The sequence below is a fragment of the Merops nubicus genome, unplaced genomic scaffold, assembly GCF_000691845.1.
Source record: "Merops nubicus isolate BGI_N331 unplaced genomic scaffold, ASM69184v1 scaffold11183, whole genome shotgun sequence".
In the NCBI taxonomy this organism is placed as follows: domain Eukaryota; kingdom Metazoa; phylum Chordata; class Aves; order Coraciiformes; family Meropidae; genus Merops; species Merops nubicus.
The window spans coordinates 108,104-134,892 of record NW_008596911.1 but is presented as its reverse complement, the minus strand read 5'-3'; the positions used below and the strand labels follow the sequence as shown (position 1 = coordinate 134,892).

General features: G+C 37.0%; 1 protein-coding gene across 2 annotated transcripts in view; it reads right to left on the bottom strand.

Moving 5' to 3' along the window:
• LOC103769347 (RAC-gamma serine/threonine-protein kinase) overlaps positions 1-26,789 on the bottom strand; it is a 133,913-nt gene that overhangs the window by 10,691 nt on the left and 96,433 nt on the right. For both annotated transcript variants that reach the window (XM_008936534.1, XM_008936535.1), the window contains exons 8-11: positions 25,151-25,273; positions 22,991-23,119; positions 5,034-5,248; positions 2,256-2,343 (exon numbers count right to left, since the gene is read on the bottom strand). In XM_008936534.1, coding sequence (XP_008934782.1) covers positions 2,256-2,343; positions 5,034-5,248; positions 22,991-23,119; positions 25,151-25,273 — 555 coding nt within the window. The remainder of the gene's footprint in view (positions 1-2,255; positions 2,344-5,033; positions 5,249-22,990; positions 23,120-25,150; positions 25,274-26,789) is intronic.

Below are 26,789 nucleotides of genomic sequence, written 5' to 3'. Positions count from 1 at the left end.
AATGCCGAGAAATATTTTTACTATGCAAATAATTATATCAACTATCAATTTCATCAAGTGACCCTACTGCAGAAGACTATACTACTACTAATAAACAGCAACAGAAGCAAGCATAGAATAAATCTATTTGAAAATCAAATTTGTTTGATGCAAATTCCTCGTGAGTTATTTTAGAATATCAAAACCTCAAAAATATTCATATAAGCATTCTAATAAACATGTTCAGTCAAAGTTCATTAACCTCACTATGTTTGAAGTTTATATTTCAGAGCACAGTCTTACACACTGCATACTTCAAAACTGGTAAGAATGTGTGTGCAGAAAGAACAACTGGATATTTTAACCAATCAGACAAATGGTTTTGTAATAGGACAAAACTACTTTTTAAATAAACAGAAAAATATTCTGTCAGAAGTCATTTTCATGAGTTATTTTTCCATAAAGAACACACTGTGCACCAATACTGCACCAAAGCAGTTCCAATGATCCTCAAATTCAACTGTTGAACTGAGGAAATTCAACTGATTTCTACTGGCAAAGTTAGTTCCTCAAAGCAACGGTGGACAGAGTAAACAATGAACGACTACAATTTCTCCAGCTATAATACTCCAAGAAGCCACATCCACCTCCCTGAACATAAAAGCAAAATAATTGCATTTATTATGTTTATATTTTTTTTAAATATACAGATGAATTTATACTAAAATATATACACATATTTATACCAGAAAAAAATACCTCCTTTTATTTTAATAACCCAGAATAAGAGCTTGACTGAAAGACATTTGTCATATTAATTTTGAGAGACTCAAAGTGCATGCTTAAAAATTAAGAGAATCTACATTTTCTTAACTAAATATGATGTTGAACACAGTGTAGAGTTGAGAGCTCTATTTCTAATGTATAATAATTAAGAAATCTTTTTCAACAGAGCAAGAATAATGTAACAGCTTTTTCTTTCTCACCCACTCCTATGACACTGTAATCCAATTGATTTTAGTGGGTTTTATTTAAACTCCATAAAGGTTCTCAACATGTATTTTTAGATGTTATCCTCAAAGTGCTTTGCTACAATGTCCTTACACAACCAACCAGTGGCTGAGCTCATAAGGTAACCTGATTAATATACTTGCTCCGATTACTTATTTTAGAGCTTCTTGAAATCTCATGATACTGCCAGGGAAAAATCACACTTGTATCAAGTAACTTCAGAGTACCATATTTTGCATCATCATCCACAGGTTCCTATTTCATTTCTGGTATTTGTCAGAGAAGTACCACATCAACAACACATTTTTTAAATTCCAGTTCAACAACTGAAAAAACGGTTTGCACCATTGACATTGTAGCATAAACATATCCTGCTCATTCCTATGTCTTCCATTTCCTTTTATCTTAAAAAAAAAAAAAAAAAAGAATAAAAATCTATCTTTTACAATTACACAGCTCAACCGGCAGATTAACAATATAAAACGGGAAAAAAATTACTATCAAAATGGAAGGGGTTTATAGCAACAAGTAATTTCTTAAGCAAGTACTGAGATGAAAACAGCCTCTGTATATACAACAACTCAAGTCAAATTGAGTTTCACTACTGAGTATGATAAATTAATTTTCTAAACTGATCCCCAAAGTACTGATCCTTACAGGAACAGGACTGGGTTTAAAAAACTGTTCCAACTGAATTCCCAGTACGCAATTTTTCCACAAACCGTTTTAGCTCAGTGTTTTAATGCTATTTTAATTTTCTTAGCTATGTCTTTAAAAATAAGTTTCAAAAAGATTTCTATTTGTTTTCTCTACAAACAACCAGAAAGTAGATTTTTACTATGAGTCTCGTGGAATCAATTAATTTTCTTATTTCCAGAAACAAACTTTTTATTAAAACACAAAAATAAAAAGACAATTCCAGCTACACTTCCATTACATTTTCTCACATTATCTTGAGTCATAACACCTACTTTTCTCTTCAAGGCCCAGGAAGAAAAACGAAGGGAAGGAAGATATGGACATTTAGGTAATAAAAATCTTTGCTGAGTTTAGATTGGTTTGCAATATCTGTTTTTGGCCCACTGACAAGTTATTACTGAAAACCAAAAGATGAAGTACACCTCGTTCAGAATAATTGTTCATTTGTATCAACACAAAAAGTTGCAAAGTAAAACACGACAAACTTCAGAGAGCAGCAGTCCTATGACTACCAGTTGAAACCACTTTGCAGAAGTCAGGTTATTCAACGTCATGCAAAGACATACCTTTTTATCATATACATCTTGCCAGTTTACTCCAGCAAAGAAACTATGGCGCATGATTTCTTTTGCATCATCTGGGCCTCCACCAAGTCTAAAAAGAGTGAGGAAAAACATTAAACAAGCATTATTCTTAGAGGGAGGTTAAGTTACTGCAATGGTTGTAAAAGTGACTGATTTTGACTATCTGGGAACAATTCTCACCCATTTAGTATGTAATTCTCACTTCTATAATAAGAATTCATGTGAAAAAATGTGATAGTAGGTGTATTCGTGCTACGATCTATTCTATTTGATTATTCCAACTATAGTGTTCATTATTGTCCATGATAAGCTTTTTTAATAAAGCATTCATTTTGAAAACTTACTTAATTTTAGTTTTCTTGAAAGACCAACTAACGTTCTGGCACTATTAAAACCCAAAACGAACCCAACAATGCTGACATAAAATTTTGCCAAGGAGGTGCCAGGCACTGAATCAGTAATGACTCACACATCATTTTTATACAGTGTTCACTGCTGTTGCATCTGGGTGCTGTAACAATTAACCAATTACCATAAAATAGTCTCAATCTGAGTCAATTAGTATAAATTAATAAATTGTAGGCCTGCTGAGAAGGTTATTTAAAGGCCATTGGAAATAACCACACTATTCACTGTGGCCCACAGCTTGCCAAAGCCAGACTCAGTCTGGTAAATCATCTTAGGAAGTGAATTCCATCCACTTTGGGTGAACTTGCCCAAGGTGATTTGAGCTCATGGAAATGGTCACCGGTGCCAAATGAGGAGGGCCACACCCCTGCCCATACCTCTCCCCCCCTCACTTGCATCTAAAGCATCAGTCCCACTGACGACTGTGAGCTGAGTCAGTTCACTGACCTGGAAGAAAACTAACCCCACACAATGAGAAAATGAGAAAAAAACAGATATTTTTTGTCACATCAGCAAGTCAAATTTGACTCAACAAGTTTAGTGAGCTCCCTTGAGCTGCCGCTGCTGGTGAAGAAAGAAGCACACATCCGGCAAAGGAAAATTCTGTCCCCTTCAACAGCACGTGGACTTTCTGGACTGCTCAGCTCTCATCTAACTTCCCCCTGAGACTAGTCTGATCCTACTGGTCTAACAGAAAGAATATGCAACAGAAAGCAAGCTAATGTTTACTGAACAAGCAGCTCACACATATTAAATACCGACAAGAAAAGTGACACAAGCAGTTTGTGTTTCATTAAAGGCAACTGCTGAAGACATAAAGACAAATTTTTAAAAGCAACCTTTTAATTAAGATAAATTCCTCTCTGAAGCATTTATTGCAAGGAGCAATAATTCCCACAACCAAGCCAAAAAAAAAAAAAAAAAAAAAATCTGTATTGGTATTACCCTGCTGCCAAACTACAAAAATATTCTGGACTACTACCTAAGTCTTGCAGTAACTGGCTGCAAAGTTCTTCTCATTTCCAAGCTGTATTCCCTTTTTTTTTGTTTCTCAACTACTCATTGTAAAATTCTATACTTCTCTGCAGAGAATCCCAGTTAGCCATCAGTCTCCAGACTCCTCTCTATATCTTCCCATCCAGCTGCTCAGAGAAAAGCTGAATTGCAGTTAACCTCTGCGCTACCACTCTATTGAGCATTAGCTAGCACCAAAACTAGAATACAAATAAGCTTGTAAACATCTGTAATAAACACTACTGTCTCCAAAGATTAATTACAAGGAAGGATCTTTTCAATTCTAAAGGTTAACACATTTGATAGGTCAGATTATTTGGAGGTTAAAATGCGTTGGGAGTTGCTACAGGACAAATTTTCTCTTTAGTCTCCACGTCTTTGGCTGGTTGGTCCCAGTTTGCTTTCACTGCATGTAGTAAACTCAGTTACCCAGGCAGTGCCAGGCAGCAGCAGCAGGGCTGACCGCTGGCCTTGTCCTGGCTGTTACACTTGGCTGCACACAGGCAAGCCCCTCAGAGAGACACAGCAACCAGTCCTGCCCTGAGGCCCAGCGAGCAACGCCCACCGCTGAAAACTTACTGGAACAATTAAGGATGAAGGAGGACTAGAGAAGAGAGACAGAAGAATGACTGAAGCCTGAAAACACACCAAGAGACTCGCAAGAACAACGGAGAGACTGGGGAAAAGAGGTGGCCTACAGACAGATCTCACTGATTTATGCAGGCAGAGATTTGTTTTAGAAACACAAGGGACTGGACACTGCTGGTCTGGTGCAGAAGCCACTGGAAAATGGCTCCCCCAGAGAGAAAAGCCCACCACAAAAGGGCACAGGCAGCAGCTGGGTGATACTTGCTTTCAAACCATTGTATTTAAATTTCAGTCAGAAGATGCATTCTTGAACAAGTTACTAGCTTACATGGTCTAATATGTGATTTACTTATGTACACTAATAAAATTTAGCTGTGGCTGTCTACACATGTCTTCTGGCATGATCTCTTCCAAGAAAAAGTGCTGTAGTCCACATGAGAGGGTATTTGAAAAACAACTGAGAGCTTTCCCTGTGTTCCAGTGCACAAGCTAAACCCAAAAAGATCCCTGTGTTTGCTGTGAATGATTAAAAAGGTGCTCTCGTCCACATGCTTTTTTCCCCTTTCACTTGTTAAATTCATTTTGCATATTGTTGCTGTATTGAAAAAGTGGAAATCGGACTGTATGGCTGCATATAGCCTTTTCCTGTGACTGACAGGTCCTTTGGCCGGGCACCACTGGCCAATTTTTAAATTACCCAGTATAATTAGAGCATTTATTATGCCTGTACACCCAAGTAATTTAACTTACCGCTTATTTGGATCCTTTATCAGTAGGCCTGATAGTAATGATTTTGCATCAGCAGACAGAGTTCGAGGAAATTTTATATCCTCCATTAGTATCAGTTCAAAAAGTTTCTCATGATCTTGGTTGTAGAATGGTAATCTCCCACACATCATTTCATACATGACAACTCCTAATCCCCACCAGTCCACTGCACGACCATAATCATTGTCTTCCAACACCTAAGACAGAAAGTAAAACCAGCTGTAAAACAATGCACTAATTTCAGACATGACATTTCAGTCTGTTTGATGCATCTCTATTTGAATGTGTTTCCAAGGCTTTATTTTCACAGTGTGCTACAAGGACTCCCAGAACCTGGCTCAACACATGAAGCTGCAGTATTGACTCACACCTGAGCTCTCTGGAACTCCAGGCATACCAAGGAGCATGCTGCTAAAAGCAAAATAAAAAATTTAGAATGACCTGCTCAAAATGATCATGACTGCATTTTCCCTTTTTTTTCTCTGTCCTCTACCATCCCATTCATAGTGCAGACAGCTTTAGGAAGAGGCACTGTCTACAGGCACTACTGCCTTGGTTAGCATTCTTCTGGGAAAAGCAGTGTAGCATCTCTTTGCTCAGGCACCTCCTCTCTCCTTACCCCACCTGTAAGAATAAAGCCTCAAATTTAGAAACAACTTAATCTCAGTAAGACAAGCTTAGTTTCTTTATGGTCTTTGTTTATATTAAAAGACTTCAACGTGTTTCACTTGAAGGTTTCATTATGTTCCATGAGATGGTCCAAACAGCTGAACTGTGCTAATGAAAAAAACAGAGACTATGTTTATATGATATTATGTTTGTATGATAGCAGATGATCACAGAGATATGGTAAGGTTAATATAATTTCTTAACATAAAACCTCCAATATTGTGTACCTTAAAACAACCTACTCCACAACCCTTCTCCAAGTAGCCCCAGAAAACTGGAATAAGGAATCTAAGCAGTGTCTTGACCTTAACAGACTTTCATTTTACACTGTAGAAATGGGAGACAATAGCAGCATACACCCATAATGACACCATAAGCAATAAGGAAACGGAAGGCTACTGAACATACGTGTAAATGATTCCAATTTCTGTGAATTTCTAGATCATACCCTCCATTCAAAAAAGATTCAAGTTAGAAGTTAATAAATGGTACTACAGAAGGCGCTACATGTGACAAATTGCCAAAAACTGCTTCAGAAAGTTCTATTAAAGAAGCAAAAATCTTAAAGCAAGAAATTACACTTAAATAATAAACAGAAAGATCAAAGAAGTTCAACAAATAGAGTTGGATTATACTTATAAAGAATTAAATTTTTGTTTGTAATGAATTGTTTCTGTACCATTAAAAGGCAGATTCTGAAAGGTAGCACATATGCTGGTAAAAAAAAACAAAACAAAACACACCAAACAAACCCAACACTAACCCACAGTAAACAAAACACTTTTTGTAACAAAGACACACACAGTCATCACCACAAAGAGCTCACCGAGATTCCAACTGTGAGTAGACACACAGCAACAGTCATTTAGATACATGGTAGTGAAAATCTGGTGATATGTAGGTAAAGCCTTCAGGCTTTAACGAACAAGACTACCTCTAACAGATAAGAAGTAACCTTTTTCCATGAGTACTTTACATTGTGATTGTCTAAAAAGTGTAAGGTAACTTCCAATATTTTCCTCTGAAGCAAGGGCAGACGCAGGCCTCCCCCACCTGGGGACACTGAGTGGCCATGACCACATCACAGGACACATGCACTACCCTAGCCAGTCCTAATGAGGGTGTTGAACTCATTTATCTGTCTCTCTTTTGCCCCCACCAAGTAAATCCAACCCTGCTCTGAACTGTCTGGTACGTGCTGTTAGCAGAGACGAAACACAACCTGATCCAGTATGGCAGTTTTGACAACCCCCCAGTAATTAAATGTATTCATACTCGTAGTTTGCACTGTCCTTAAGGATTAGTAGTAGAAACACGATGAAAAGAACTTTATTACAAATTCTTCTTGTGTATATAAGATTAAAAAATCATAAATATTAACACATTAACACATACTATTTACAACTGTGCCAAAACACAGAGACTTGTTACTTCTATTTCCAAATAGAAGGTGGAATTTTGGAAAGTGTAAAATACAACAAATTATCTGAATAAGTACATATGACAAAACTAACTCCTGCATTTTAAAATTAATTAAGTTTTTTGAGTTTGAGCATATTGCAACTGATTTACTGAAAAACTGTATATGAAATCTGTAATGCTTGTCTTTAAATCACCATTTTTTTCTGCCACAAAATAAAGCATTATATATTTTTCTGCTGTATCTGTTAGCAGTGTTACTATTTCTCCTATCTGTACAGTTAGCTACTCTTTTCTTTGAAGCTAGGAAAATATATAAAAAATCATGAGGTAGTAGCAGATTCCTGTAACAAGTTAAGGTGTGGTTTGCACATGTGATTTATAAAAGAAGGCAACGGGAAGATGAAACATATCATTCTCTGAACAAGGCAAATCACATGGCCAATAGCTAAAGCAAACTGTATCTGGGGCTTTACCTAATTTATGCAGGACTTTATCTAATAATAATAAAAAGTATGAGCAACCTTTTGCTGCATTCCCACAACAGCAACAAAACAGTGGTACAAAGAAAGAGCCAAATGTGATTTTTAACCTCTTTTTACATAAAATCATAAAAAAGCATAAAAGCTGGATTAACTGCCTTCTGAACCCACATATCACCAGCCGGGTTCTCATCCCCAGCTGGCAAAACTGGCAACTCTTTATTTTTGTTTAAATACCTGGTTTACAGCCAGCCAGACAAGCAAGAGCATCAAAAGGGGTTCATTTAGGCAAAAGAAAAACAACCTGACAATAGCATAAATAAAGCAAAACGCATCTCAACTTGTTTTTATATAAATGTTATTAAATTGTGCATAATGCAGTCACAGTAAATACACACAATTGTTTTCTTTAAGTCATTTCTACTCCTCACGGTGTTAAGAAGCTCCAGGATTTGTAGACTGTGACAAATCAATGGAAGTGCTGGAGTCCAGCAGCTCCGACAACCAAATCCATACAATTTGGGCAGGCATGAGAACACGTCTATACACACTGCCCCAGCATTACAGAATCCTTTCCAAACAATTCTTGGATTTGAGGGATTTGGTTTTAATTACACTGAACATAGGTCAAGAAAGCTTCAACTCAGTGCTAAAACGAACATGACACACCGCTGCAGGCTTTGTACCAAAGAAGAATTTAATCTTCTGCCTACCATGAGGTAGATACCTGCTTTTAGAAATTACGCTTTTGGCTGTGAGGACTGACACTGCTGTCCCCATGGTATTTGTGGGGTATCCTTGTCTACGTGGGGTGCCAGCCTAAGCACCTGGCCAGGCAGAGACACAGGAGAAAGTCTGATCTCTTGGACTTTGTACACTGCCCTTAAAAGCTGCTTCCACCATTTCCAGTCAACTCTTGTCCCCCCTGTGAAGACTGTCTTTAAGGGAACACATTGTCCTAACAAACCAGTCCCATCAAGGTTACAGAAGGAAAAACAGCAGGCCCACCAAAACCATCATGAAAGGCACAAGCTTAACCACTATGGTATCTGCTGTAAAATACTATGTTAATATTTTCTAGGGGTTTCACATGGAACTCACAAGCTACAGAGAGAGCTACACTGAATAAATACTCCAGTCAGGTGCATTTTCATGAAGTAAAGATGAAGTTATATGCTTTCTTCCAGAAAATCTGTTTCAATAGTCAGATCATTCAGATACATGAATTCCCTTCCTTCATCTGCTTCACATATGTGAAGTGTCAAAATCCCAAGCCACCTTGCCAAGATCTAGGTGAGGTTTTAGGAGATGAGAGCTCCAGAATGATGTGACTTCAGTGCATGGATAACATTTATAGTCACTCATCCCTATTTTACATCTCACATCATCACTGTACCCAAGTGACTTCCCAGTGTCAAGTAAAGCAGGAGGTGGGCTGACTGCAGATTGGTCTGGATGATACCACAGATTATGGGCTGTAAAACTGAAAAAATGACCATCAATTTTATTACTTGAGGGAGTCTTACTCCGTTTGTTTTTAGGGGTCTAGTTCAACAATTGGTTGTACACCCTAGGTTCATACAGACACATTTAAAAAGCTAAAGAGGTGCCACTGAAGTTTGCATTTTTCCAGTCTTTGATAAACAAGCAAAAGGTTAAATAATATACACACTTTCTAGCAAGCAAGAAATATTAGCCAGGCATCTGCTTCCAGACATATTCAGGTACTTTAGTGCTTTTATGGATGTTTTAGAGGCACTGGACAATTTTATAATTTCAGCTAATGGAAAGCTGTTTATTTACCTTAAGACTTTCATTGTATTGTGGTCAAAGGGCCATTCAACTCTATTTTAAATTTACTGAGATAGCAAGAATAGCTAACTGTAACAAGGGAAAACCAAGTATCCTCTAGTGACTCCACTGTCTCTGCACACTTTGGGGTTGCTAAAGAGTATCATCAGCAATGACCAAGTATACCATGGGCTTGTGCTTCAAACACAAAGCAAAGGCCATCAAGCCCTCCATACAAAATAAAAAAAAAAATCCCATTCACAGCCTGACCTTTGCGTTTGCGATGACTGAGACAACACAAACACACTGCAGGGCTGCTAAGATCACAGTAATTCAGTTCTGTTTGTCCCATTTTGCTGACAAGTAAGTACATATTCTTTCAAATACAAATATTCTTGTATTTGCATTTATTGACAAAAAAAGTGATCATCTAATACTACTCCTCACTGCTGAAATGTCCAGCTTACACTCAAAAACACTAATTAAAATTGTTAGCACCACTGCAAGTTTTGTCTTTCCCACAAAACAAAACCCATTTTAAAGACTTCCTCCACTATCTCACCAGCAGTTGGTGATTTTGACCTTTAGGTTTATTAGTCAACACATCTCCAGGTGTCCTTTGCTTTAGGTACATCACTCCTTAAAGAGCCTAACATACAGTCCACAGAAAACGATGTCCATTTAATTTTTATGGTGAAAAGGTACCTCATATTATCTCTTTATTTCTTCAGTAGCTAGAAATGAACGTTTTTGGGGAGGCAGCAGCTTGAGACACATCTGCAAACTCTTATTTACAAGGGCTTGGGGCAGAGACTTAGGGAGCAGGCAATTAAATGAGTCAGTCAAAGAGAAGCATTGATGCACATTGATACACGTTGATACACATGCAGTGCTTTTACAAGATTCTGTGAAAATAATTTTTTTAGGAGATTAGGCAGCAGTATAACAGGTGAAGTCTGTGATTATCTTGTGCCAGTCATGCATTTCCCCCTGCCTCCAGTGAAACTAGGTTTCTCTGATACTCCACAAACCACACAGTACTGGACAAGGTGTGACAGCCTCGGACACCAACTGAGAAGAATGTGGAATATCACTTATTTCTGTTTTTATTGCATTTTCTTGAAACAAAACATCCCTGATGAGCAGTCCCTGGAACATTTTTGGTTATACAGCAGAAATTCACACAATCAAGAAACATTCTTCCCACAGACCTCTAAGTGGTAGTTAGTTCCTGTAACTTCTGGACTCTGCAAACACAAATTTAGCAATAACCTTGAGCATGAAAGGCTTCGTACAATTGATTGTAAATCTTGTAGAAAGGGTTATCAACATTCAGTTTTATCTTTAAAAGAACGATATCAAAATATTGGTTTTGTACTTTGTGCTAGATAAGCAAGGCAACTTATTAGAAAGGCAATTACATTTCTGACCTAGTTATGGTTTCTCTTAATAAATTAGATACAGACTTTCTGATAGGACATTACAAATAGCTTGTTACTCAATCAATAATTTTTACAGAACAGATGGGAAAATATTTAAACATCTAAACAAATTGTCTGCACACCTATGTTGTGAAAGAAAACTGAGAACTTGGATACACCAATGCACTGTTAATTTAAGGGGGAAAAACTGTTTTCAATTAACCTTACAGTTCAGGTGGAGTGTATGTTCCTTAAGCATTCCTGGTAAGCCTTCACACATTTTTATTGCTACAGTTGTTGATCTGCTAACAAATATTCACCCACATATTCAACAAAAGTTAGAAAGTCTATCTGATATAACTTTCTATCAATTGTGGTAACTACAACAATGAGAAAGCTTACAATCTAACACTAATGGACAAAAGTGACATGTCTTTGTAGAAACAGAGTTTTATCCAAATGTATGAAAATCCTTCCTGCAGAAAGGCATGTTTGCTAAGTATTATACAAATGTAGTCACTGTAACTGAATGTTGGTATGAACAGTGAAAGAATTGCTACTTCAATAGTAAAATAACATTCAAGTGAATACTCATTGCTTTTATTATACAGAGCTGAAAAGACAGGACATCAAGGTTATAGATACCCTGCGAAAAGGATATCTGAGAACTAAGTCCCAGAAGAAACTTTTCAATTACTGCTTTATGTTTCTACTGCTCTAATTTTTCTATGTAGTTTCTTTTCCAGTTTGTATCTGACTTGTACTGCTGTTTTACTCCTGGTCCTAATGCAGACTAACTTCCTAATACATTCTTGTACTAGAGATTACTCCCATCTTATGCAGCTTTTTGTTATGCAATCTTATAAACAAACAAACAAACAAAAAAACCCAACACACAAAAAAAACCCACAACCCACACCGAACCCAGTAAACTATTTTTTTTTTTTTTTTTTTTTTTGCTGGCACACAATGTGCTGGATCAGAAATATTACATTCTGGTATAAATATGAATTAAGCAAAGCCTCGTAAAGAGCATAAAACACTAATTAATGTGTTTAACCTCCTACAAGGGACGCTGACTTCAGTAGAATTTAAAAGTTAACAAAACAAAAACAAACAAAAAAAAGTTAAGCTACTGCACATGAAAAAGGTATTCTAAGAAAGTACCCTAAGAAATCAGTAGCCATCCTAGCAATGAAAAAAACCCCAAATAACCAACCCTTAAAATCCATAAACACCACCACCCCCAAAATAAAACCTCAAAACACCAAGAAAATTATCATCTCACCTTAAAAAAAAACCTTTAAAAAAAAAAAATCCATTTTTTTGGGGAAAAACAAAACAAAACAAAACAAACAAAAAAACCCTACACAACAACACCACCACATAGAAAATAGAAAGCTAAAATAACTCTTCTAGAATTAACAGACATTATTCATACCAGGTGGCAAGACAAAAAGCAAAAGATTATTTCAGTCTACAGAAGGATGGTACTTGTTTCCCATAACTCTACCAGGTCTAGTGTTGGAAGAAAAACTACAGACCTGTTCATATCCGTATCCATTACCACTGCACTAGCAGTAGTCTCCATAACACACACTGCCATAAGACACAAGATGTGTAAGAAGTAATAAAAGATATTAATACTGTGATATTTCTTTCTGGTTGCTTGTTCTTCCTGAAATGATTGTGAATTTTTACCGATGTTAAACAGCATTTGTTCGGCTTTTCTTTATGCTTCATTACTCTTGGAAAAACTAAAGGCTTTTGCTGAGATGGAAATGTTTGCATTGATTAAACGAATTAAAAAAAAACCGCTTCAAGCATGTTATTGAGACAGTCTTTGTAAGAATTCTCATACTTATTTGTTTTACAAGAACAGTGTTTTTTATTAGAAAATTGTTCTCTGCTTTAAAGTCCTGGTTTGAATACAACAGTTTATTTATGCTCAGGATGGAGCTAGTCTGTTTTCTAGTCTTCTGTTTGCTGTATTATTTTTGTCACGTATTTGTTACGTCTTTTACATTGAGAAGTCTGATACTGTATGTGCACAATTAGTTTTTGTGCCTGATGACATTAACCAGATTGCATGAAAATTCAAATTCTTGTTAGATCATTGGTTATCTGGCTTCAGAAGAAAGTCTAACTCTTGTGCTAATTTATCTGTTGTTGCAGACACTCTTCTGTATGTGTAACTGAGTAACGCTTTCATACCCCCATCTAAATGTTCCCCACCTCTTGACCTTCATACTGGTTATTACCAGTGAATGGGGTTTGCTCCAGATACCCTGCCTTGTCTACATTCCATCATGTTCACCTCAGGACCTCACTGGCAACGAATGACAAGCTGACAAAAATGCCCAAATTCAAATCACTAGCATTTTTGATGACTTAGGAGCATAAGATGCCACAATGTGACACACTAAAATATAATAAGTGATAGAACACCAGAGAAAAAGATCACATTTGAATTTTCATGAGATGCTAACATTTCAAGATATAAAAACTATTTGTTTCATCCTTTCAACATTAAAAAAAAAAAAGTAATAATTGGATGCTTGGAATTCTAGAATAAAGAGAAAATTCCACACTGTAAATCTCCCATAAATCAGAAGGGTAAATATTTTCAGGCATAGATGCTATTCCTCTTCACAGTCCCCACCGGTCCTCGCCCAGAAATAAAATATAGCCAAATATACAACAGACAGCTGTTGAAGTGCACATGCCAACACTAAACTACATTTCCACAGGTAAAATTAATTCTATTGTGTCTCTGCTACAAATCAGATTATCCATGAAGCATCTAGACAAACAGAGAGCAAATAAACTCAAACTATCCTTTTGAATCTGAAAGAAAATTAGGTAAGCAAAGCACAACAACACAGCTGCAGTGTTTGGGTACCGAGTAAACTAGCTATACCTTCAGGAAAATGAGTACAATTTATCAGAAGATCAGGCTTTTTGGTTTTAAGCAAAAGCCAACAACCAAAAGCAAAGCATTCTGCCTTACTAGGAAGTAGTAATATCTCATGCACAGGTTAAGACAAACACCTACTCAAATATAAAATGAAAAATAACTGTAGTATCAGTGTTGGTAGAAGACTTAGCAATAAAATATTAATCAGATTCGATACTTTTTATTTTATGGAATAAAGTATAACCCATCACTGAATATTTTTACAAAGGAATCTCCTTTTGTTTATGTAACTTAATAGATATGAATGTCAAGATTCCATTAAACTAATGAAAAAGAATAACCAAATCTTCAAACCTCATATTTGGGTAGGTCCACACAGAAAAGATGGGAATTTTTTGTTGATTGTACCTTCTCTACTTATTTAGCTTTGGATTTGCCTATAAGACAAAGAGGTACTGCCATCTGCTACAGACTGGCTCCAGCCATACAGGTATCGCCATTACACACATAATTTATTTACCATTGTAATAAGAGGGTTAAAATCTTTCTTGTGACATCAGAATGAAAACATTATCACAACCTGCAACACTACCAATACGTGACATTAAAGAATGACCCTTTTGACAGCATTCTTTGAGCATGGAAAATAATTGACTCAACTGCATCATCTTAAAAGGAATAAAAGAGTACAACTACCACCTCTCCAAGTCTCTAGCTGATAAAAACTAATGTTCTATCCTTGGACAAAACACCACTATATAGCATGCTTTCCTAAATGCACACTGAATGCTCGTAGGTTCCGCTTCTTTTTATCTGTACAGGTTTTTTGGGTGGGTTAGTTTGGTTTTCTTTTTTTTGGGGGGGGCACTCTATTTTGTTCATTCTAACTTGGCAATCAAAGAATTTTTATTTTTACACTATTACAGAAGTGCATTTTTCTAGGTTTCCAAAACCACCTTATTCAACCTTCCCCATCTGTCACCATCTGCTTCTTTTTAGCATGTACTTTTTGTGTGATCACATAAGCATGTGAAAAATAACTAACATTCAGATGATTGTCTGCTGGTACATTTGAGGACTGGGCATAATAAAAGTGAACTGCCAAAACGTACTTAACACTTCTAATTTTGTTGGGTCTTGCATGTAAGCTACATTTGATTTTCAAACTGTTTTACAGTTGGAAAGTTGATCAGGTACTTCAACTCAACAGTAAAACTGAGACTACATAATTAGCTCAGAGCTAGAAAGATTATATTCAAAGAGAGGAACAAAACCCAGAAATACATCCACACGAGTTCACACATCCATCTTGACTGAGTCTGTCTGCACCGTGTTGCCTGAGGCACAGGATAAGATGCTACAAGCAGTCTGCTTCTGGACAGTCACAGCCTGTGTCTTCTTTCCAAGCTACCACAGGACAAGGAATAAAGGACTTTCACAATTACAAGGGTGTATCTCATGAAAATGCTGGAGAAGTGAAGACATGAAGGATAGAAATGTACAAAAATGTGATGCAGTTCCCTAACAATGCAGCAGATACTGCTTCTAGGTGCAAAGTAACTGGAAACGGCCACCAATGCACAAAAGCTGAGTGATGGAGGTAGCTGTTCCCAGAGCTCTAGCATGCTTCAGCACAGCATTTCTACTTGTAAATGCAATTCTTAAAACAGTTTTAATGTGAAAAGAACAAAATGGGTATAAAGCTAGAGGCAAAAAGTCACCTCCCACCCTGCAAAAATCTATTAACCTCACTCTAAGTGTATTTCATACATGAAATTATTTCTGTCTTGCTAGAACTACAGGCCTCTCAGGTCTCTAGCAAAACCATTATGAACCAGAATATCAATATAAATAGATCAACAGAGACTATTTATTGGAGTGTCTCATTATCCTTTCTCTAAAAAAGAGTTAACAGAAGTGTATGAAATAGAAAGAAGCCAAATAACAGGAACTACCCCTTTCCCTAAATAAACCCCAAAAGCTACCCATAATCAATCTCTATTAATGCTCACCAGAGATAACCAAGTATGAATGAAACTTCTCTCTAGAGCACGACAGAAGATGGATCCTAACATGAACTTTCTTTTCTACTGTCTCTGTTTCCGTCATCATTGTTCCAACTCTTAGAAGTTCATACTGGTCTTGAAGCCTTGTGGATGCAGATGCCATCTAGCAACACCTTAACAGATGCTTTCCCTTACTTTGAGCCGTTTCCACAAATTCCCTTTTTCCCTATTTACCTTTTCTACCCAAAAGAAAATAATGACGTGGAAAATAATGGCACATAGCTACTATTTATACAAAAGTTGCACAGAATTTCAAAAAGTACTTTATTTCAATGCCTCAAATTTCTTTTAATTAAAATGAAATTTAAAGGAAAATAAGATAAAAAGGAAACTGCATAGGCCAAGACAAAAATTATTCCCTCCTTCAGTTCCTCTCTATTCCCAACCAAATAACTTTCCAGCGAGCTCCTCTTCCTTTTAAGTTGTTCATCAAGTTCTCCTGCCTTTTTTGTCTCTTTGGAAAACTTTCCATTAATTTCTATTAAGAGAAAATTAACAAAATAACGTAACCGTCTTTAATCCAAACTCTTTCCTGATCATAACCACATTCTTTCCCATAATAAAAACCTTCTCATTTCTAAGATGTACTTTCTGACCTATGAATCAACACCCATGAGATCATTAGATTCTTTCCATTAATTCCTTTCACTTCCTGCTAACCTTCCTTGCTATTCTACTTCTTTTTTTACTCAAATTCTTTTCTCTTCACCATTAAAACAAACAAAAAAAAACACAAGAAAAAGGCCTTGGCTGTATTCCCCATTTTCTCTGCGGTGTAACAGGCTGGGCTATTTACATCCTCCTTTTAGCTAACCTCTCTCAGTTGGCCTGCCTTGGTGATCTTGGCTACATTCATCGAGTTGTCTGCAAATAAGCACCTTCTCACACCTGAAGGAGCTCTTCTGCAGCATTCACACTGCAACTTCTACCTGCATTAAAATCCCTGTTTAAAACGCCATTTTGCTACGATGCCTGCAAAAACTGAAAACATCAGTCTCCACTTCCGTGGTTCCCTCTCTGCCTATGTATCATTTAGTTTCAGCTGGTACCAGATGAGCTATGTGGCAGATCATCATATTCTCAGTCCAAAAAATTTACCAGATTGCCTTTGGCAAATAATCCTGATCGAATCCAAGCAAGCATTAAAAGAATGAAATAAACGTATAGCTGCACCAGTGACAAAATGCTTTTTCTGCCTCTATCACACATTTTATAATCTGCATATATCACATTATCAGAAAATTGCTTTTCAAATCCTGCAAACAAGGGAAAAATGCTTTTTCTTTCTATGATCACGCCTGCAGTACAGTGTACCATGCTTCCCCTTGCTGAAATTCAGCCACTGAACTTTTAACGGCCAAGTTCTGGATTTTGGGTCACCCCTACATCAAAGCCATATCCGTCCCCAGAAGAAAAGCTGTAAATAAGAAATTAAGTGAAAAGTGAGGAAAAACAGCAGTTGCACCTTGATAAAAGAGTTTTTACCTTTCATTTCTCTGAGATATAACTCAGTCAAATAATTGATTACACATGCTCTTCCTCACTCCCATTTCTAAAAGAAAGACCACCAAAAAAAGTATCAGCCAAACATGCACTGTGTAACTGATGTTAATATTTTAATATTTCCTACATCTCCATTGGTCTAATTTTCTAGACAGGCAGATCTTCTCATGCATATGGACGGAGGCTATGAATCTGCTCTGGTAATATTTATTGTCACACACCTTTAAGTGATAGTGACTGCATAAACTATATAGAAATGGTCCTGATATATATTTTTAAAAAATAAAACACTACTCATAGGTATGCATCCTTCCATCTAGTCTGTACTTCTCTGCTAATAAAACTTACTGAGGTCCTACCATTTTCCCTGTTATTAGAATACATCTAAGTATCATTGATCATCTACATCTAGGAAGAGCTATTTGAATGATCACCCATAAAGTCCCTTGCAGACTTGTTCATAGCCAAACACCTCTTCTGTTAAAAGCTCCAAAATAAATTTCTAGTATATTTAAACTTGTATCTCCCATGACACCAAATCATGGTATGACAGTGAGTGCCCTACTGTAACTATGACTGCACATTTAGTCCCAAGAACTTGAACTGAAACAGAGAGCCAAAAACTGCAATCCCATATAAGAAGTTACCCTTATAAATGATCAGAGCTCCAAAGTTTTTTATTTGTCTGCCCAAGCAGCTTCATTTCCTGACTTTTCTAAGAATGAAAGTCTGTAGAGGTCTGTGTCTTTATTAGCAGGTCTTTGATCCTTGACAATCAACTGAAAACTATCAAAATCCAAACTGCTTTTAGAAGTCTCATAGGTACATTTACAAGTACTTTCTCAGTTTTACTCTTTCTTTATTAAGTGAGTGATACTATCTGGAAAACACATATGGTCCTGTCTTGCCCTTGCCACTGCAAAACTGCAGAATTTTTTTTCTTTTTCTGAAAATATTCAAGAATACATCTGTGTTTCCTAAATGGAGTCACAATTCATCTTTTCCTCATTGGATCTGTGTTTATTCTCTGAAACCACAATGATCTCTAATGTGACAGCTTACTTTGAAGGATAACAATGGAAACAGACTCCTAAGAAACAGTCTTTTCATCCTATAAAACTACTAAGGAAAGAGAAATTGTAGAATATTTTATATTGTGCAGATTTTTAGACCAGAGGGAAACATTAGGTATTAGCACTACACTCCTCAAAACAAGGAAACGGAAAAAAAAAACAAAAACAAACAAAAAAAAAAACCAACAAAACAAAAAAAACCCCAATCCTTACATTACTTCTACTGCAGATGATAAAGGAATTTCACTATTTATCAGATAACCGAATTATTCTCAAAAGATTACATAATTTCACAAATACAAATTTAAATATCCTTCAATAATTGTGACCAAAATTTACATCTGTACTGTAAATGTACATAAGCCCTGTTATTTGATAATGGCGAGCATTTTCTTCCTAGAGGACATATTCATACCCTACCATCTTTTATGCTTGACACAAAACTATCTAAGACAAATAGAGACAATGCTATTTTAGTTTTCTTTAAATTGCATCCTGACACTGGATAACAGGGCAGGACTACAAGAGGACAACAGGATGGGAACATACCCGTGGACCACTTAGCTTAAAACCCTGCACACCCTTGTAACAGCACAGTGCTTGGTGAAGGTACATATAAATTTCCACAAACAAAAATCAGTAATGGTCCAGAAGAAGAGTTCTAGCTCCAAAGATGAAAACTGGCTCCAACCTGGCAATCTCATTGCATTTTTTTTCCTGTGGCCCGCCATCCACTCAAACATCGCATGGACTGGGGCAATTTTCTGGATCTGCCAGATATCAGCACAGTCATTCTCAGGTCTATATGAAAAGTCAAGCCCTATCAACATAAGATGAGAGAGCCTTTTCAACAGAGGGTGGGAAGGAGTACTTTGATCTCAGAAACACAAGGTTTGGGGGGAAATGTAGCAACAGGTATGCTTATTTTCTGATTAAGAGTAATTCTGAAATCACCTTGGTAAATAGTTCTGTATAGATCCACAAGGACACCTTCACCCAAGAGAACTGTCATGCAAGGAAGAAATGCACCTCAGCCTGGTTTAGCTACCTCCCTGTCTTCCTGCTGGAAGAGACTGCAATCTAGCTTTTGCAAAAAGATGGACTAGGAAGCAGGACTCTGCCTCAAACAGCAGTCCAAAAAGCATTTGGAAAACCAAGCAGAATTTCTTATTTGGAACAGAACCCACAGCACTGAATTAATACAAAAGAAAATCTGAAGTTTTTTCTCAGGCTAGGTGTAGATTCCTGCCATTGCAAGGTTCCTGGGTCACTTGCCTTCTGGCTGGTAGACAACAACCTCAGGCCACCACTGCATGTTACACAGGACACTGGCCTAGTGTTCTTTCCCACCAGCCAATAAGTAAATGGGAAACTGAACCAAAAGGCCTGCAGAAAGAATTCACCCATCAAAACTGACCTAGATGAACGAGGAGGATGAAAGGGTACTATTAAAAGGACATAAACTGAAAGGATTTCTCCATGTAACTGGAGAATATCTTTCTTCTAAAGAAAGGCTAGAAAGTACCTGCCTTTATGCTTACCAGGACCAGGCAAAGCATAGGTATATGCTGCCATTTGTCTTGGGATAAAAAAAAAGCAGGGATTACCATGGTAACGGGTAACAAGCTCAGCTGTAACGTTAGGTTCCTATGATCTGCATTACATCAAAAGGTAGTAAAGTCTTTGGCAACTGGTAATGTGGTTCTGTGGCCTAAACCACAATGAAAAGTCATTCTTGTGCATTCATTTTCTAAGACATGCAGATGAATACACTGGAGGCTCCAGTCTCTTGATGGTCCCTTTATCAGGTAGTTGTCCCAGGTAGTAAAGTAGATACAGTTGTCTCAGGTGAGCAACTATCCAGCCAATACACTAGGAAACACCACTGTAGCAGCACAAAGGGGAAATGATTTTTTTTGCAATGGTGTCCATATACTGCTAATTTCACACTTTTAAATAAGAATGTGTGGATAAAGGTGTTGAGTCTTCTTATGACATATCAATAACCTATCTAGGCTGTTGGCTCTATACCCTTTATCTGAGGTAAAAGGGAATGAGTTTTGTTAATTAACCCAGGTTTAATGAAGAGTCAATTTCCTTCAAGACAGATTTGTACAGGGTGGGTCTCCAAATATACTCATAATAGGAGGTGGAGGAAAGGAGTGGGACTGCTAGAGAACAGAAAGTGGATCAAGTAACTTCTGGTGAATGTCTCAGACCCAGAAGGATCCCTTACCAAGTTCAATGGAAGAGAGAGAAAATGTTTCCAAAAGTGAGAGATGCAGAGGCAGATGAAAGCAACTGAATGGGATATTTACACTCTTTGAGAATGTTTTCAATTCTGCTGACAAGGAGACAGTGAGGGGGTAAGAGCTGGCAATGGCACCTGTAGTTTACACCAGTGATGACAGTATCATCCTTTGTGTTGTTCTTGCTGCTGAAAGAGATTCTGGGTGTAGAGCACAAGTGGGCACTCCGTCAAGCCAACCAGTCAGACCTGCAACTTCTCATTAAAAAAAAAAAAAAAAAATAATAATATTCAAAGCAGACTAAGAATAGTTCTGGAATCCTTGCATGTAGATAACTGCTAAGTGTACCTGCACTAAACACAAAGTAGATGTCAGAAACTGCCAAACAGGATAGCAACAATCTGCATCCAAGTCTTCCTTAGAATCTGTGGAATAGGATTCTGCTAAGGAGACCAGGTATCAATTTATCTTCGTTGCTAGAGAGGCTGGTGACTCACCAAAACGCTGAAATGAACACACTTAACCATCCAAAATTATTTAGATACATCAAACCTGCAGTGCGAGAGCATGACTGCTCAGGTTGGTCTCCACTGGTGAAAGAATCAAGGGAGATGGAACCAGATGGATGAAGAGAAAGTTAGTGGCTCCTAAGAATACTGATGTTTCCTTTATAGTTGGGAAAAAAATAATGTATCAAGAGATCTTGCTATGGACCAAAATAATTTAATTAACTCTGCATACCACATTAATTTATAGCTAACTATTAGCAGTTTCAAATTCCTCCCTGAGTGCAAATTGGATGAGACTTCAAATTTTCTTCAAGAAATTTAGAAAGACTCTCAAACCTGCAAAGCTGACCATCCTAAAATCTTCATTTCCAGACAGCAGTATCCAAGAGGTGATGTGTACCAGTTTCATTGACATCCTTTAATTGTAAGGTTTGGAATAAAAAATGAAAGGCAATCTAAACTTGCTTGTTGAAATAGGTTCCAGGGCTTGTTGCTGCTACTCAGAGTTCAATACTTCTGAAAATAAGAGGGTAAATAGCCATGCTGAATCAATGCCTCCTCACCTTCTCCCTTCAAACTAAGGCATATACTCTGCTTCAAAGACAATACACCACAAAGACTTTTTGGTGGTGCTGAGCTGCTGCAAGAGCCAGAGAATCCCTTGAACAATCCTTAAAACAAACGGCAGGACTGAAGGGTCTTGGAAAGCCCTTTGGGTTAACTAGAGAGTTGTGTCAGTATCAGGTGCGGACTATGTCAATTAGCAATCTTCAATGCTGACAAGAATGGAAATAAGGGCTAATTAAACATCCACAGAATCCTTGGCATTAAGTAAAAAAATAATGCTGTCTTTCATGTCAATACTGGAATTGCATTTGGCAACCCCAGGGGAGAGGCAGAATGACATTTCCAAGCACCACAATCAGTACTGTTGACTGGAGCCAGGCAGGATAAAAACATAATTTTGAGTATGCTTCCTTTGCCTTTTTTTTTTTTTTCCTGTAGGCATCAGTGGCAGAGCTGTCAGCACTAATACTGGAGCAGATCATTTGGGTGACTTGAGCTTCCACAACAGACTCACAAGTGGCCAAACCAAAACTGCAAAGGGAACCAAAACAATGTCCTCTTATCCATCTTTTTATTAGTCCTTGAGAAGAGTGACATTTGGCACTCTGAGTGCTACCTAATAGTAAGGATCACAGAATTACAGAATGTTTGGTGTTGGAAAGAACCTTTAAAGGTCATCTCGTCCAATCCTCCAAGATGAGGTCACATATTCTAGCATGCCACTTCTGCTTACATACTAGGAAACAGCTAAGTTTTGATGCCTACCTAAGCAGCTCTGGGGTTGATACACTCAACTGTTTTTAGCAGAAATACCTAAATTTCAACACCCTCTCCCTGCAGCTGGGGAGTTCGGATAAATCCCAGCAAACTGAGTCCCTTCCTATTCCCCCTCGCCTCCACTGAGGCTATATAAACGCCCGTCGCACAGCTCAGCTGAGCAGGATCATATGTTCCAAGTGAAAGACAGATGGAAGATTATTTTTGAAGAAATCATTGGAAGATAAAAACTTTAACAAAGGAAGGCAAACATGAGAAGGAAAATGCACGTTAGAGGCCTTTTCAAACACTAAGAAGCACAGCATCAATATACACATAATCACCACAAAGAACAGTAGCACATACAATTGTGAATAACAACTGCACAGTATTTATCAGACAGATTGCCAGTTCTTTACTACAATGAACAGTTTTCCGCATACAAACATCACATTCTAAAATTAAATTAAAAATAAACATTTTACATTGTATTACAAGAATATATTCTAAATCATACCTCAGGTGCCAGGTATTCTGGAGTACCACAGAATGTTTTCATAGTTGCTGCATCTGTGATTCCTTCTTTGCAAAGTCCAAAATCTGTAATTTTTATGTGTCCATCTTTATCCAACATTAGATTTTCTAACTGTGTGTTGGGGAAAAAAATGTTCCCTTAGTATTTCTTAACAGGACAGGCTGATGCATTACATCATTTTTGTAAAAAAGATAAGAGTTATTTCTTGCAATAAGATGTAATTTGTTTAAAATAAATAAAAAATACAGCATCTATTACAGCATTTAATGGTGCTCACTGTTATAAGAGTTTAATAATTACTTAATTCTTTAAGACCATTTGCAAAAATAAATCTCAGGTCAATCAAAGCACGACCTTTTCAGTGTGAAGTTTTACAAGTTTGGTGCATCTTGCATGGACTGAAAGCAAAGTAATTTTCTAAATATTCTCAAGATATAATCAAGTCATTCCAGGCTACAATCACGGCTGTCATTCGGTAAGACTGGATAGGCTTCCTTTGCTGTAACATGACCTTCATTTATCAAGATGCATTTTACTTACTATACTGCCTTGAAATAGTTAGTATATATCCATAAAACCTTAAAATACCTGCATCTTCCACAACCTTTTCAGTAACAGACAAAAGAGGGGATAGAGAGTCTACTGATAAAAACAAAACCCTGAGATAAATAATTCCTCCTTGGATATTTGCAAAAGATACTGTTCCCAAATTGTGTGTCTACCTCTGCATGCTTCACATTGCTTTTTAAAAACATGATTCTTGCTTTGAAATGCAAAAACAGAATATACCTTGTCACAAAGTATTTAAAGAAACAGAATAAAAATACTGCAATATTTATTGTGGACTATCTCAAAAGCACCATCAACATCACATCCCCAAAAGTTTTTTATTAGCAATACTTTAAATCAGAACTAAAGCCAAGTAAAATATAGTTCTGAGCAACTTTTCTCAATTGAAAAAAGAGGGTTTTTTCCTAATTATAAGGTGTGCAGTGAAAATACCAACAATGAACAATCATAGCCCTGTCTTAAGTCTGCATAAAGCTTGAAATACAATTCCAAGGTATAGATTTCCTGTTCAGTCTAGCAGTGTCTTATGAAGATTATGCCAAGCAGATGACACCAGCAATAGAAGATTTATGTCAAATTCCTTTTTCCTTATTATTTAGAATTTAAATCAGGAATCATGACCTATCATTCCTTGATCAGACAATTCCATATTTTTCCAAGACGTCACAGCATTTCCTGTTATTACGACAGATTCTGCTAGAAATAAGCAAGCCGGTATTTTGGTTTTTGTCTGCTTCCCTGAGCAGAACTTGCCTGTCATTGTCTCCTTCTCCTCAGCTCCTGTACAACAGAGTCCATGAATGAACTCCACTACCACACATGTATAATGGGAAAACACAATTTCCCCTGCAAGAAGTTAAAGGCCTGCCATGGAAACAAAGTAGTCTCATCCTGGAATTTAGAGGTTCTTCCCACATAAATCAGAAAAAGTCCCTGTTGAAAGCAGAGGTTACTTTTCATAGAACACGGTTATGCTGTGTCACAGAGTACCTGAAACTTCAGGCAACAGAATATACACAACAGCATACTCCAGGCAAATCTGAGACAAATTACATTCCAATATTATGGATCTTTCCCATGATACGAAAACAATTTTTTTTAATTAAGGCAGAAACTCTTTTCCTGTTGAAATATTCTGAATCGGTCTAAATGTTTTCAAATCATACAAGAACATAACTCTTCGGTGAGATAAAGAGAGTGCTGTCACACTCACAATTCCTCATTTCCCTTGTTTGGGGACACTGAGAATTATATTTGAGATTTGTGTTAATCTGAGTCATAAGTAATGGGGGAAAAAAAAAAGGATCAGAAGTTTAAATCTCTTTCAAATGCTATTACTCAGGTATGCTGTGGTTCTTTTCAATCAAGTTAAAGTCAAGTAACGTACCCATCTATAGATTTCTGTATCAAACAACTTCTTTGAGCAAACACAGAACTTTAAACCAAACACAGATTTTTTTCCTTCCCCCCCCTTAACTGTGAATAGTGCAACTTTATAATTACTTTGTGTTTGTCCCAATAGTCTCTGTAAAAACAAAAATTTGATTACTTTTTTTTTTTTTCTTTTTTTACCTTGAGATCACGGTACACAATCTTCCCAGAATGCAGATAGTCCAGGGCAGAGACGATTTCTGCACCATAGAAGCGTGTGCGGTCCTCTGAGAACACCCGCTCTCTCGACAAATGGAAAAACAGCTGCAGGGTAAACAGCAGGGACAGGATTGTAATAATTACTGATTTAGTGGGGGAAATTAACACAAACATAAAACACCTCTCATCACCATATTGTGATGATAGATAGTGTACTCTCAGTGGACACTCAGCACTCTTAGACAGCAGCTGGCTTATCTTTTCCAGGTTTCCAAAGGGAGAACGCGAGCTGTTAAATCAGCGTTTTAATCAATATACCAATCTTGTTTAAGGCATTCTGCTTGCTACTCATTTAACCTTCAGTTACCAGATGAAAAAAAAAAAAAAGCAAGCATGCAGTAGCAGCATTCTCTACTTCTCCCTCCAGCATGTCCTCAGATTTTTATTCTATGCCACTGAGAAATCTCAGAAAAATACCCAAATTCTGGTTTTGCCTTAAGTTTTCCAGTCATTCAGTAACTTTCCTTTGAACTGAAAAAGTCTAGTTCTGCAGCAGCCTTTGACTGAACCAGTGAACTGGCATTTCACAAAGCCAGCACATTCATACTGCTAGCAGTATCGCAGGCACTAGAAAAAGCAAACCAACAACTGCTTAGGGCTTATAGAAACAAAGCTATGTATTTAACGTAGTTCTTTGCTACAACATAAACATTTATTGGGGGAAAGTTGTCCTTTTTTTGGTACTGTATAAGTAACAGCACTTCGCAGACACTTTTTCAACCAAAGTCTTTACATTAGTCATCAACAGCGACTTCAGCTGCAGTGAAAAAGTGTAAGGTGAAGTTCTGTGAAGCTGTCAGCATCTTACTGGATAAAACAGCACCCTCAGTACCTAGGAGAACACCAAAAAAAAGGCAGAATCTGGCTATTTAATTCAAACACTCTCTAAAATGGCCAGTATTACTTACTGTTTAAAAAAAGCTTGGGAAGGCCCTCAAGCAAAGACTAGTGAGCACCATGCTGTATTCTGCCTGCCTTACTCCTTCAAGTTACAATGGTTTGGGTTGACCACTAAAGCTAACAATCAACTAAACAGAAATCCAGAAAATGTGATCATTTATAAATTAAATACAGACAAGGAAGAATCCAGAACTACAGTGTGGTCTTTTTATTTTCACTGCTAAAAATATCAAGCAGATGAGAATTCTGAAATTACAGGGTAGGTGAAAAAAAAAAAAGCGCTTCATCTGCCGTTACCACAACCTACTTTACACCTGTATGAAATCCACACTGCTCACGCAACACAGAACACAGCAAGAATTACTGCAGCTATTTTCAGCATGTGGACTTTTCAAAATGTAATTAAAAAGTAAATTCTATAAATAACTAGAAGTTAACTTCTTTCCTGACACATGTACTTCAAAAACTCTGTAGTACTTTCTTTTGAATCTGAATAAATTTCCCACTAAACTTAGCCTTTTGGCAGCATATATTTGTATAAGCAGAGACATGTAACAGAAAACAGAAACTACAGTATGATTTAAAGAGAATGTTTCAGTTTTGCTCATTGTATCTGCATTCTTCTTTCAGTTTCTTTTTGAATTCTCAAGACATCTTGTAC